Source organism: Carassius carassius, chromosome 23, assembly GCF_963082965.1.
Source record: "Carassius carassius chromosome 23, fCarCar2.1, whole genome shotgun sequence".
Lineage (NCBI taxonomy): Eukaryota > Metazoa > Chordata > Actinopteri > Cypriniformes > Cyprinidae > Carassius > Carassius carassius.
The window spans coordinates 23,468,842-23,484,224 of record NC_081777.1 but is presented as its reverse complement, the minus strand read 5'-3'; the positions used below and the strand labels follow the sequence as shown (position 1 = coordinate 23,484,224).

Here is a 15,383-nt window from a genome sequence, read left to right as displayed (position 1 = left end):
AAAAAATCTATATTTGATCAAATAAACCAGCCTTAGTTAATATCAGAATTTCCAAACCAAAAAAAAAGGTGACAAATAAACATCACGTGCCTTGACAGCTGAGTGAAGTGAAAGTAAAGACAGCTGGTATACAATCAGAGAAAATCTAAACACTTTACAAAGCACACACCCAAATTCTTGCCAGGCTAAATGATCATAAAGTGTTACCTTTTACATTTCAGAGTGGTGGAAAAAAAGCTAAATAAATCTTGTAGACACCTACAATACCTACAATAGTATTGCACGGGCAAGCACCAGCCACAATGCTTTAATTAAATTTACTTACTGATATTAATATCAAATATTAAAGGTTTGTCTGTATCAGATGTGCTCCTAAATGCAAACAACATCTGGCCAAATGCCAAATGACATAATGACTTTGATAAGTCCACAAAGGCTTCTTTGTACAGAAGCATTAAAACAAGTGGGACAGGAGATTTTCCTGAACACCCACGCAGGGTATTCCACATCCACAGTGAAACTTCACTCTCACTGCTACAGATCACAGAACTGTCACATGCTGCTGCCCTGTGCTGAAAAGCGCCTTTCTAGACACTCACACAAACACTGTTCATTGGGTAATGGTTCATATGCAAAACACTCAAAACACAAAATGTCAACAAAAAAAAACAACCACAAAAAAACAAAACAAAAACACAAGCACACTATCAAACCACAAACAAAATCTCCAGCTCTCATGGTGATGCAATCCTTAACCTTAAAGAAAAAATAATCTGCTTTTAACTAACTACAAACCCTCCTCATGTCATTCCAATTCCCTTTGACAATTTATATCATGGAAAACAAAGTGATTAAATCACTCAATAAAAAAAAAGGCTCTGATGCCAAGCTCCAAAATGAAAATAAATATTATTTAAATATATAATATTTAAAACATGAATTCAAAATAAAAATAGAAAAGTACAGATTCATGCTCTATATTTAAAGCTTTGTGTGAGAAAAAAAGAGAGAAGAAAATAAAAAACAGACTGAATTCAAGGAGGTAGAGAACATTTAAGTAATTCTTCACCACTTAACATGCCACTAGCAGAAACAGGTTTTCAAATATAACCTTTTTCAAACAGACATCAAACTCTCCTGGTTGAAAAGACCGCTATTGCTACACTGTTATTTTGCTGTTTGTCATTTTGGAAACTGACAATTGTAGCCATCATCACCTCATGTGGATGAGGTAAAAATCCCTTTGCATTTTACAAAAGAAATAAATGCGAAAAAGTTTCCAAGGAAATGAGTAAATAATTACAGAATTTACACTTTTGGGTGAATGATCCATGTAAATGACCAAACAAAGAGCGGTAGTGTGCAGAATGAGCACGTAACGTGTGCTGTACCTGCGAGGTGGGTTAGGTGGTTGACGTTCTTTCTTGCGTCCTTCTCTCATGTTGGGTGGTTCTCTCGGCTCTCTGGGTCCAGGAGGTCGTCCAGCTGGACGGGGGTTTGGGGGCTTTCCTGGCTCTGTGATTGGCTTGGGTGGTTTCCCTGGCTGTTCAGGCAAGGAGGGGCTGGGCATCATTTTGGGGGGTCCCTTCTCCCTGCGAGGAGGGGGCAGTGCGGCAGGCTTCAATGGGTGGCTGAATGAAAATATGCATTTGCACGTGCATGCAGTGAGTAAATGACAAGAGCAGTACTGACAACTACAGCTAGATAAAAAAGGCAAAACACTAAACCTTGTTCCGATATAGACTATTATACTGCCATTCAAAAGATTTGGGTTGGTAAGATTTCTGAATGTTTTTGAAAGTCTCTGTGCTATTTTACCACCTGGTCACTTCATGCATTTTCTCTACCTGATCATAAAAAGACCTTGCATAAATGCCCAACAAAATGCTTTTCAGACTGATTTATATACAAAATACAATCGCTCAAACCACTTTAGGAGGTCGTCTGGGACACATTCCAGAAGAAACTGGAGAAGCGTTAATTCACCAGATTCTTGAAACTACATATGTAAATTTTACTTCTCCAAAAATGTTTAAATAATAAACGTGTGAAAGCGTTGTAGACTTATATGACCTTTAGTGAAACATGATTCTTTGAGAAATAGAAAGTTCTTCTGTAACATAAAACAGACTTTATCATCACATTTGATCAAGTTAATGCTTGCTTTCTGAATAAAAATATTCAGTTCTTTCTTTCCTTCTTTATAAAAAAAAAAAAAAAAAAAAAAACCTTACTGAGCCCAAACTTACAGTGGTATATAAACCAAATGTGTTTTGAGAGCATAAGTGTGTGTATTTACCCTTTCAATAGACCAGGAGGCTGCTCAGCTTTGTTCTTATTAGTGTTTCTTTGTGTTGAGGGGGTCGGGGAGGGCGAGGAAGAGAAGGATCTTGATCTAGACAATGGAAAGTAACAGCAAACAGTCACAGTAAAAGCCAGTGAATTATAGATGTAGTATACTGAATGTTCTGGAAATCATTACAGCAAATTATTATGGCAAATCAAGATTGTGTTGTGAACTGATAACTTGCCTAGAGCGGCTTCCGCTGAAAGAGCTGTGCTGAGAGGAGTGACTTGAGTAGGAACTCATTGAAGAAGAACGAGATCGGGAATGGGAAGAGCCAGAACCCGTAAATGATGAGGATCGGGATGAAGACCTGGAAAATTCGAGAAATTTAAAAATAAAGTATAACCGCTTAGCTCAAAGGAATAGTTCACCCCAAATTTTTTATTTAATTTATTTACTCATCCTTCTTCCATTCCAAACCTGTATTCTTCAGACTTTTTATTCTTTATTTATTCTAGAACACAAAAACATTTCAACTGATTTTGTCTATCCATATAATGAAAGTCAATAGGGTCCAAAACAACATTGGACATCAATGAAAGAGACTTTTCTCAAAATATTGTTTTATGCTCTAAACTTTTACATTTAGTCATTTAGCAGGCGCTTTTATCCAAAGCGACTTACAAATGAGGACAATAACTATGTTTCCATCCAAAGATCCAAATTAAACTTTTGTGCAAAACTGAATTATCGCATAAAACATATGCAAATAAAGCACCGTTTCCATCCAAAAAGTCAAAGAGAACAAAATCATCACTTCCTGGTAAACTGTGGCACTAAATATCCCTAAGAAAATAGGAAAGCCACTGAATATAGTAATTTTCACATATAATATAAATTACTTGCACCTCAGAGCGAGCAGACGTAACACAAATGCTGTCAATGCTTTCGGAGGTGGATGCTGATGTTTGGGAACTCGGTTGTGTAAATAGAATACTTTGATGAGAGACTTTGCTCAGGCATTTCAGAATGACCACAACAAGTTATCCCATCTCAAAGTGCAAAGTCACATAACTTTTTCGATGCGCATGTAGGAATTTATTAGGCAAATGAGTTTCCTTTTTTTTTATCAGATAAAAAGTTTCTTATTCAAATGTGTGCAGGTTTTTTTATGCGCATTTTTAGAATTTATGCGCATATTGTCGTTTCCATCCAGCATTTTATTAATGCCATATTCCAAATGCGCGTAAAAATAGGTGATGGAAACGCAGCTAATGGAAGCATTCAAAATCAACAAAAGAGCAATGATATGCAAGTGCTATAATTCTCAGTTAGCTTAATGTGTACACACAGCAAGTTTTTTTGTATTATATGGTAAATAAAATGAAAACAGATAGAATAGCAAAAAAAAAGAGCAAGCTAGTCTTAGAGGCCTTTTTTGCTTTTGTTAATTGTAAAAATAAAACATATAGACAGAATACAAAAAAAATTTGAGAAGCTAATGTTAGTTTTTTTTTTTTTTTTAAATAATAGAATTCCATGTCTAACGAAACCAAGTCAAACAGGTTTGGAATGACATTGAGTGTTTTTCATGAACTATCCCTTTAACTTGCAAACAAAAAAAAGGAAAGTTTCCATTATCAAATAACACCAATATCTTAATAGTTCCATGGGAGGTATCTTACCTAGACGAATTGGAAAGGGAAACTGAAGATCCGGAAGGCCTGTGTCGTCTACGGCCACGTGGAGGGGAGCCCATGAGACCAGGTCTTCTCCTAGGGGATTTAGACCTGAGCCAGGGGTCTTTCCATTCATCTGGCCTTTTGGGCAATGGGACCATATCCTTCTTAGGTGGTGGCTCCATTGGCCCCCTGAAAAGAAAAAGAAGGGGATTTAGAAAGAAAAAAAAAAAGTCCCTATAGTAGGGTTGCAACGACCTGCACGGACCACGCCCCATGGTTTGGGATGCATGTGTTTCGCGGACTGTTAAGTTTAACCATCATCATAGAGTTGAAATTTAGAATTTGTACATGTTTTGTATTGCCAATTTACACATTCAAGCTATTTTAAATCATGCACAGTTTTCTGTGAGCTCAGCTGCTTCCACATACACACAAAGTTATGTTAAAATTAGGGCTGGGCGATATATCTAACTGCTTTTAAATGGAGCGGCATTTAATAGACAGAGCCGTAGATCACGGACAAGCTACGCAATATCGTGTTCATTATCCCAGATGAATTGCCTTTGATAATGAATGCGATATTGCGTAGCTTGTCAGTGATCTACGGCTCGGTCTATTAAATGCTGCTCCATTTAAAAGCAGGTGATGGCGATTTAGCAGTAATCAGGGAACCAGATTTAATGACTAGATGCGCATGAACATATCATTAGATATATCGCCCAGCCCTAGTTAAAATACACATTTTGACGAGTATTCTTATAAATACAGTGAGTTATGTCTTAAATGAACGCAAACAGCTATGAAAAAGAAACCAGATTTGTTTCAGTATTAGGTCTGTGCGTTTGGTCTTAAAGAGACAGCAGCCAATAAATAAACTTCTGTCTGCTAATCAAAAAACACCACAGCTTTAACAAAGATAAATCTGTATTTAACTTGAGCGGTGAGCACTATTGTGTAATTTAACATTACATTTAAGCACCTGAATACTACCGTTACTTACTTTATTTGTAACTTGTTGTATTCATCTAATTTGTGTTAATTGTTCTTGTTTTTTATGTTTTTTTACTGACTTTAAGATAGTAGTTTTTGCTGTGGTATAGTACCTCAAATAAGTTTTCAGAATATATTTTTTGCTGATCCCAAAAATGATCCAATCCGTGACTCAAAATCCATAACCGTGAGTTTTTTTATCCGTTGCACCACTAACCAATAGTGTGACTTTCTTTAACACGTCAAACATCTCAATTATCCATTTCCTTTAAAGAATTTTTACATTTGTGGTTCTCTTAATGAAAGCGAAATGCTTTCAATTAGCAGGTAGTATTTCCACATTCTCGGTCAAAGAAGCGGTGTCATTGATATGGCAAAGTCAGCATAGATTTGTCATCATTTCATCTAGACTCAACAGAAGCAAGAGTCTTCCTTAAACAAGAATATACCTGTTCATTTCCTGAAAAACAATGAAAAAAACCCCCAAAATATGCATGCCAACTGACATTATTAAATCACCATTTTTGGTAACAGTATTAAGCAATGTTTACATTAAATGTCATGCATTATTGATTTTACAACGTTTAAAGGTACAGGTTGTAGGACCTGCCACGAGAGGGCGCACTACCAAAACAATAACAATCGCGTGGTTTGATTATGCTAAGGAGGAGCGTGGAATTATGTGATTTGTTGTATTCTACCCAACCGATAATATGGATCAGACGCGTCCTCGCGCGGGTCTAGAGACGCGATGCCCCGCGTTTGGCGTGTATGCCCCATAATACTAATCTTGTTGATCGTTATAATAGCATACGTTTTCTGTAAAGATATGAATCAAAACACCTCACCTGTCGAGTAAAACACAAGCGAGATCAGCATCTCTTTCTAGTTGAAGTTTGTTGCGATGCTACTTCCGCATTTGTCCATGACACTGTTGTCATGTGGTTTCTACGTCAGTAAAGGCGGTAACAAAGGGGAACTAACGTCATTGACAGGCGACTGCACTGCCCCGTGTCACTGTTTAGAATGGGAATTTTCTCATGATTTACAAGTAGTTGAAAACATTAGAGATATTGTTAGTAATCAGCTGGACAAAATATATAACAATAGCCTAGTGGTTTTTGGATATTTTACTGCAAAAATCTTACAAATTGTACCTTAAGTGTTAACAGGAAGGAGTTGCTATAGGTATAAAAAAACATTACAAAATTGAATTATTTCTTGTACAATTACTGTAGTGAGTAAACTGTAATGTATTTTTTACATGTAGGCAGCATACTATATCCTCTTTAATGACTTTGGAAGTCATCCAACTGTTCATCAGGAAGCTAGAGTTGCCAACAAACTTCTCATAAGTAGTGTCAACTGTCGCTTTTTTTGTACTTTATAACTTCAGAGGCATGTCTTATGTAAGTCTTTGTACCCAAAATATGCATGACTTTCCCACAAAAGAGATCTCGCAGGAACCTGAAAAACTGATTTGGTCAGTTTTTGTTCAAATAAAATGTATTAGCTTTACGCTGAATTACTACATTACCATCACTGTTGTGAACCCACTTCATTTGCGCCAGGATATCTAGTGTTCTCAGGTTACATGTTTAGTAATCCAAAAAATAGCATTGAACCAGTTGGCTACCATTCAAACACCACACCAGAAAACACAGGAAATATGAATGAAATGGAGAAACGACATGATTGCCCACACTATTTCTGTTTGACAAAGTAAACCGTTGTTTTCCGGCAACTGGGTATCTAGGTTATAATCTTTGCTAAGGTTTGTTTCCCTAAGAAAAGCCCTAGATTTCCCCTGAGCTTCAGTTCAAACAAGTATTGAGAAATGTTAATAATATTTCAAAATAATGGCTTAATATTCTTGGTTATTGCTGGATCCCTAATAATCCCAAGCAGATATTCATGGATTTGGATGTTCATTTTATCAGACCCGTTCTGAAAAGTTCCTCACTGACTTCCAGCCCATTAAATGTAGTAAGCAGACCTTGGCGGTCATATGGCCTGACCAGCTGGCCCTCCAGTAGTCCCATATGCAAGTTTCATTTCTCTGGATATTCCTTGTCTATTTTTACAAAGGCTGTTGGGACAAAAGTTCACATTTGGGAGTTTTTGAAAGTGGCTCATTAATCCTTGGGTTAATTAAAGATCATTACATTATGCTATTAGTTAATCTCAGGGCATTCCACATCATGTAGACTAAATCATGCCTTCTCATGTGTAACGTGATCCAGCTTAGGACCTGGAATGTCCTTTTGGGTGATGTCAGGGAGTAAACAAACCTTAGGCAAGTATTGCAGTGTACCTAAAAATAGCACAGACAACTATAAACTATTTTAAGAAGTGAAATCTGAGCTCACCTTTAATTTCCTGTTTGCATGGAAAAAAGGAAACGGATCGTTCCGTGAAGAGAAATTTTATGCAGAGCAGTAACATGGCAACCCCCCCCCAAAAAAAATTAATTCAAGTAACAGAAAATGGGTGACAAGTGTTGTTTTTTTTTTTTTGTTGTTTTTTATTGGTTCAAAGTTTTTTTCAGAATAGTCAAACTTGAATATCCTGTTTCACTCTTAACAGTGTGAAAATCTGATTACAAAGTTATCTGGCAATTTGTTCAAATTACTCCACACGCTCACATTACATTGGGGAAGTCGTGGCCTAATGATTAGAGAGTTTGACTCTTAACCCTAAGGTTGTGGGTTTGAGTCTTGGGCCGGCAATACCATGACTGAGGTGTCCTTGAGCAAGGCACCGTACCCCAACTGCTCCCTGGGCGCTGCAGCATAAATGGCTGCCCACTGCTCCGGGTGCGTGTTCACTGTGGATGGGTTAAATGTAGAGCACAAATTCTGAGTATGGGACACCATACTTGGCTGTATGTCACTTCACTCACTCACTACATAAAAAAGTTTGTGGCCGGTGAGATTTTTGCACCAAGGCTAAATTTATTTGATCAGAAACACAAAGAAAAAAAAATAGTAATATTGTTTAATAAAATTAAAATTTTACCCCACATGATTCTTCAGAATTTTAATATGCTGATTTGGTGATTAATAAATATTTCTTCTTATTATTTGTATTATTAATATCAATGTTGAAACACTTGCGCTGCTTAATATTTTTCTGGAAATAATGATACATTATTACAGGATTTAATGAATAGAAAGTTCAAAAGAACAGCATTTATTATAAACAAATCTTTTGTTGCATTATTAATGCATTTACTGTAAAATTTTATTAATTTAACGCTGAATAAGTGTTTACTTTCCTTAAAAAAAAAGTAAACCACATTATTAATTTATTAACTCTCCACATACTTGATGCATTTTGTCAAATGCATTATCAGGAAAAAAAATAACAGCTACAAAATATAATCTGGAATGCTTACAAACGTAAGCACAGACGTAAAGATTTACACATTTCATCAGCGCACCATAGGCCGTGTTAAAGAGCCCGGTTGTTTATCTCATCAAAACCAGCATGCTGTCATCAGGAAATCACCAGACTTTTCACTTTGTTTGTGTGATGGGATGCCCTTGTCGTTATTTTTAACAGTCAAAGTATGATAGATATCAATCTTGCGCTGAATCAGAAAGTTTCAGCTCAAACCACAGCTAACAGAGCTTAGGAGCTGTGTCACCTGATCAGCTTCAGCCCTTTCCAAGATTCACTTACTAGTTAAGACAAAATATGTCTACACTGCAAGAATCTCTTTAAATAGTAAACATTTGCATTATATTCTGATTGATACAGAATGAATTCCTGCATCAATGAATAATTCATACATTCTGTAAGAATCAACTCATCAACTCTGTAAGCTATAAAAATGAATGCTAGATTGACATTCACTCCAGGAAAGCATGCAGATAGATTTGTAAAAACAAAAGGACGAATGCAATGCTTGTTTTTCATGTGCCTAAAAAAATATTTAAAAAAAAACAAACCGGAAAAAATATCTGAGTGAATTGCTTCATGTTTGCAGAAAAATTCTACCATCTGTAATCATGACATCTGATCTCTGCAGAGAATATCGGAAAACTAGTAGAGAGTTTAAGAATGAAGTCACTGCATTGTTTTCCTTATAACAGGAACTGGTATGCTCTGAAACGGACTGTAACTCAACTCCTGGAAGACATTCAGCTGATGATGTAACTTTTAGCCACACCTCCATGAGCAGGTTATAAAGGTGTGCTGTACTAAAATCAAACTCTGACAGTGACAGGAAGGAAGCCCCGAGGAAAAACAGTCTGTAACAAGGCAGCTTGGAAGATCACGCAAGCTTTCTGAAATATGACAAATTAAAATAGCAATTTGCCATTTTGAAACATTTACACAAAGAAATGTATTCCTGTGGTGGAATATTTTTTAGCAGGCATTACTCCAGGTTTCAGTGCCACATAATCCTTCAGAAATTAATTAGCTATATTTTACAAGGAAACATTTTTGCCACAGATAAATAATTCTTAACACCAGGAACTTTCTAACATGACTATTGTCAACCTTTCTCTGAATGTATCACCTTTGTGACGTACAATGATGAAACCTACAATGCCAACGTAAAAACTGAACTATCACTTTAAAAATGAAATGCAAGACTGACATTCACTCCAGGAAAGAATGCAGATGCAGAGAGATTTGTAATAACAAAAGGAAGAATGCAATGCTTGTTTTTCAGGTGCCTCAAAATATTTTAAAAATCCGGAAAAAATATCTGAGTGAATTGCTTTATGTTTGCAGAAAAATTCAACCATCTGTAATCATGACATCTGATCTCTGCAGAGAATATCGGAAAACTAGTAGAGACAGTTTAAGACCAAAGTCATTGCATTGTTTTCCTTAACACAGGAACTGGTATGCTCTGAAACGGACTGTAACTCAACTCCTGGAAGACATTCAGCTGATGATGTAACTTTTAGCCACACCTCCATGAGCAGGTTACAAAGGTGTGCTGTACTAAAATCAGACTCTGACAGTGACAGGAAGGAAGCCCCGAGGAAAAACAGACTGTAACAAGGCAGCTTGGAAGATCACGCAAGCTTTATGTGACAAATATAACAAATTAAAATAGTGAACTAACTGCATGAACACGTTCAGATATGGACAAATAGTTTCTGACATGACTCTTGTTTACAAAGAACAAACCGGAATCAAAATACATGTGATTTCATCCTTTCTCTGAATGTATCACCTTTGTGACGTACAGTGATGAAACCTACAATGCCGAAATGAAAACTGACGTTAAAGCACAATTCCAGTATTGCAAGAGCTGCCCATCATAAACAGACAAACAGGGTTCTACCTATAACCTGTTTTGCAGCATACTCAACTATTGTGTTATACTGTGTTAGATGTATATGATGTTTCCCTTCCCAAAATTTTATTCTTGGCTTGGCATAGCTCCAGTTCTACATCTAAACGTCTAAGTACACAAAACATGAGAATGAAAATCAGCGTATAGTTCACAGTGAAAACCACAGAATTGCTGCTCGGTAATCAAAAACACACAGGGCACGACATCTAACAGTTCAACTAATGTCTCAAAATGCCCTGACATTATAGTGAAGTCTGGAATATCACAGACAGCCGAATACAAATTAAGTAGAAGAACAACAAAACACCAATACATAACAATGAAGGGGGCGAAACAGAGGAATATACCAGAGACAGACACAATGGAAAAGAGAACCATGATCAATTCCTCTTCTGGCCTCTCCACATCTTTGGACAATCCTGATTCCATAAATAAAAACTTAAATTCCATAAATTAAAACTTCACAAAATGCATACTTTAAAATAGCCCTAATCATAAATTATGACTATATCGGCGATGAATCTGCGATAATATCGCATTTATTATTGGTGCTGAATCTTCTATGATAATGAACAAATTGCATAGCTTGTCAGTGAACAAACAGCTCTGTGTAGTAAATGCTGCTCCATGAAAGCATATAATGGAGATTTACTACTAATCACAGAAGCAGCTTTACTGACAAGATGCGCATGATAATAGCATTTGATTATTTGCACAGTACATACAGTATGTATTTTGCAAATATTTACTTGTCTATATATTAATATAATTTATATTATCAATAAATATATTTAGTACATAAACAACTTTTTTCTGAAATATATACACATGTCTGCATACATATATATACACACACACACACACACGTCTGCATGTGTATGTATATATATATATATATATATATATATGCACACACACATAATAAATATACACAGTACACATACATATTAGGCATGTAACGGTATGAAAATTTCTTATCACGATTATAGTGACCAAAATTATCACGATTATCAGTATTATCACGGTATTGTTATAATGTGCTGGAAATGTTAAAAAAAGTACATACACATAAATCACTTAACCAAGTTTTATATTTCAAAATCAACAAACAACAAATAGAATGACACTTTGTTTGCATAATCACTAAAACAATAACATTACCAATGATGTACGAATTTTAGATGACAACTTGACTGACAACAGTTTAATAGCATTCAAGATTTCCAGACTGAGGAATCTAATGTAAATGTTCAAATAAAGCTTTGAAAAAGTTTAATAAAAAGGAAAACCTCACATTTCAGCCTTTAAATAAAGAAAAGATATGTCAAAATTATAATTAATTAATAAACCTTTGTGATCATAACAGCATTGCTATTGAGAACACTTCCTTTAGGTCAGCAGTTTTCAATTCCAGTCCCCGCGCCACACAGCTCTGCATATTTCACACGTCACTCTGTTATAACACCTGATTCAGATCATCAGCTCATTAGAAGTGAGCTCAGTGCATGAACTGATCACACTGACATAGTCCCTATACAGTTTTCCTTGCTCCCTACTCTTTTGAAGTTTACCTCACTTCGGAACATTCATTCACAGATAAGCGCTGCGCAATGTCTTGACACTGAGATTTCAATTCACGTCTATGTGCGCGGAGTGGAGCGGCAACAATTTCCCCTCCGCGCTCCAAGCATTCAAAAATCACTCCGCTCCTGGTTCACCATTTCCAGCTCCCCACGTCACTCCTCACTCTACTGATCAGAAACACAGCTCCGCAGCTAAATTATTTCACTATGCTTGAAAAATCTGTTTTGTTCAGAAACTATATTCAATGAAAAATACATCCATAATACTAGAAGAATAGTTTAACATGGTTTATTGGAACACTAGTACAATTAGCCCAAGTCCATATTAAATTATTAATTTACTGCTCTTAAAAAAATGTCTCTCTCTATTATGGCAAAGCTGAGGGTAGTCACTTCAGAAAGAGAGAGAATATGCTGTAACTTTTCAGTTTTTCTTCATTCCTGAATGTATGCACGTGATCTGTAGGATACATTATGTGCAAGCTTGTGTGCTCCGTCCATGTGCAGCAATGTAGCAGCAAATTAGTTTAGAGCGAAGATTAACAAACTGTACAACTTACATCATGCTTTAACCTCACGCAATCTTCCCTAATTATTTTTAATGCGTGAGTTGGCATTATTTGTGCTCTTGACGGAGCGGTAGCGGATCTTTCTCGGGAGCGAGTGAAACCTCAACGCTCCGACTTTCAAAACATCCTCTCACAGCTCCAGACAAAATCACGTCGCACCGCTCACATACACGGGTCTTGCACAGTTCAATGCACTTTGAAAGGAACATATAGCCTACAGTACGTTCGCTTCGAACTGGAATCATGACGGGATAACCGGTGATGTTCACTTCATACGTTAGAATAAATCAAATGTCTGAAGCCATAAGAGAAACATACTAAATGTTTCTGAAGACAGTCAAAACCATCAGAGGTATATCATATAATTAATTAATATATTCATTTGAATAATTCCCGTAGCACTCTTTTACAACCTCCCAGCTTTTCCACCCTGTTTTCACTTCAGTGTTAATTTCGTTAACGAAGACGACAAATTTTTTTTGTTAACGAACATTTTTTATGTCACTAAGATGAGACATTGACGAGCTAAAAACAATATCTGATGAAATTATGACGAAATTTATGCCGCATTTTCGTTAATTAGACGAGACTATAATGTTATTTTATGACTACCGGACATTCAAAATGCATCATATAGGCTATTGTCTTTTAAAATGTGCATCCCTGTCATTGGATTGCGATCGGATAAGGGCTGTTTGCATATCTAGTCAGTATAGCAGCCGGAGTAGATGGATAGGCCTATAAAACACGAACTAGTGATCTGAAACAATGGCGTCAGCACCCGAAGGGGTAGGGATGAGGTGACCAGACGTCCTGTTTTTCTCGGGAGTCACAATTCATTGTCGATTAACTTAAAGTTAGTGAAGGGGGAAAATGAAAAATTTTAAACTGTCCTTGATTTAAATTTCTCATAAGCTTAATTGATTTGGTCTAAAGAGAAGAATTAATGGTTATTTTAATTTGAAAACTACATATAAAATAGCTACCAAAATAAATTTTGGTAACTACAGTTTGGCTAAAACTATTGACAAAGTAATGACTAAAAGTTGACAAAAATGCAATGACTTTTCATCGATTAAAACTAAACTAAAACTATGAATGACTCAAGTGACTAAAATATATGACTAATACTATTAAGTATTTTTGTCTCAAGACTAAGACTAAATCAAAAATGCCTGCCAAAATGAACATGGTTTCACTCAAAACGAAACTACTCTGCTGTGCGCATCTGAGATTGTCACTGAAAACTGCTTTATACTGGACAGTATTCATTTATTGTCAGTTGGTCAAATCGCGGTAATCTTATTCGGTTTTTAATGATAATAAAAATATGAAATGGTAATACTAACCGTGGGGAATTTTATCATGATGTATCGTCAAACTGGTAATAGTTAAATCCCTAATACATAAATATTAATTGTATATATATATATATATATACATACACATATATACATAGATATACATACATATACATATATATATACACATACATACATACATGCATATATATATACACATACATATATACATACACACACATACATATATATATATATATACATACACACACATACATATATATATACATACACACACATATATATATACATACACACACATATATATATACATACACACACATATATATATATATATACACACATATACATATACATACATATACATACAACCCGAATTCCGGAAAAGTTGGGACGTTTTTTAAATTTTAATAAAATGAAAACTAAAGGAATTTCAAATCACATGAGCCAATATTTTATTCACAATAGAACATAGATAACGTAGCAAATGTTATAAACTGAGAAATTTTACACTTTTATCCACTTAATTAGCTCATTTAAAATTTAATGCCTGCTACAGGTCTCAAAAAAGTTGGCACGGGGGCAACAAATGGCTAAAAAAGCAAGTAGTTTTGAAAAGATTCAGCTGGGAGAACATCTAGTGATTAATTAAGTTAATTGATATCAGGTCTGTAACATGATTAGCTATAAAAGCTTTGTCTTAGAGAAGCAGAGTCTCTCAGAAGTAAAGATGGGCAGAGGCTCTCCAATCTGTGAAAGACTGCGTAAAAAAATTGTGGAAAACTTTAAAAACAATGTTCCTCAACGTCAAATTGCAAAGGCTTTGCAAATCTCATCATCTACAGTGCATAACATCATCAAAAGATTCAGAGAAACTGGAGAAATCTCTGTGCGTAAGGGACAAGGCCGGAGACCTTTATTGGATGCCCGTGGTCTTCGGGCTCTCAGACGACACTGCATCACTCATCGGCATGATTGTGTCAATGACATTACTAAATGGGCCCAGGAATACTTTCAGAAACCACTGTCGGTAAACACAATCCGCAGTGCCATCAGCAGATGCCAACTAAAGCTCTATCATGCAAAAAGGAAGCCATATGTGAACATGGTCCAGAAGCGCCGTCGTGTCCTGTGGGCCAAGGCTCATTTAAAATGGACTATTTCAAAGTGGAATAGTGTTTTATGGTCAGACGAGTCCAAATTTGACATTCTTGTTGGAAATCACGGACGCCGTGTCCTCCGGGCTAAAGAGGAGGGAGACCTTCCAGCATGTTATCAGCGTTCAGTTCAAAAGCCAGCATCTCTGATGGTATGGGGGTGCATAAGTGCATACGGTATGGGCAGCTTGCATGTTTTGGTAGGCTCTGTGAATGCTGAAAGGTATATAAAGGTTTTAGAGCAACATATGCTTCCCTCCAAACAACGTCTATTTCAGGGAAGGCCTTGTTTATTTCAGCAGGACAATGCAAAACCACATACTGCAGCTATAACAACAGCATGGCTTCGTTGTAGAAGAGTCCGGGTGCTAACCTGGCCTGCCTGCAGTCCAGATCTTTCACCTATAGAGAACATTTGGCGCATCATTAAACGAAAAATACGTCAAAGACGACCACGAACTCTTCAGCAGCTG

The 15,383-nt window shown here is 36.2% G+C and overlaps 1 protein-coding gene across 1 annotated transcript in view; it reads right to left on the bottom strand.

Moving 5' to 3' along the window:
• Positions 1 to 15,383, bottom strand: part of zc3h18 (zinc finger CCCH-type containing 18) — a 35,688-nt gene that overhangs the window by 3,482 nt on the left and 16,823 nt on the right. The window contains exons 10-13 of the mRNA XM_059506619.1: positions 3,973 to 4,158; positions 2,532 to 2,657; positions 2,300 to 2,395; positions 1,392 to 1,631 (exon numbers count right to left, since the gene is read on the bottom strand). Of these exons, the coding sequence (XP_059362602.1) occupies positions 1,392 to 1,631; positions 2,300 to 2,395; positions 2,532 to 2,657; positions 3,973 to 4,158 (648 nt within the window). The remainder of the gene's footprint in view (positions 1 to 1,391; positions 1,632 to 2,299; positions 2,396 to 2,531; positions 2,658 to 3,972; positions 4,159 to 15,383) is intronic.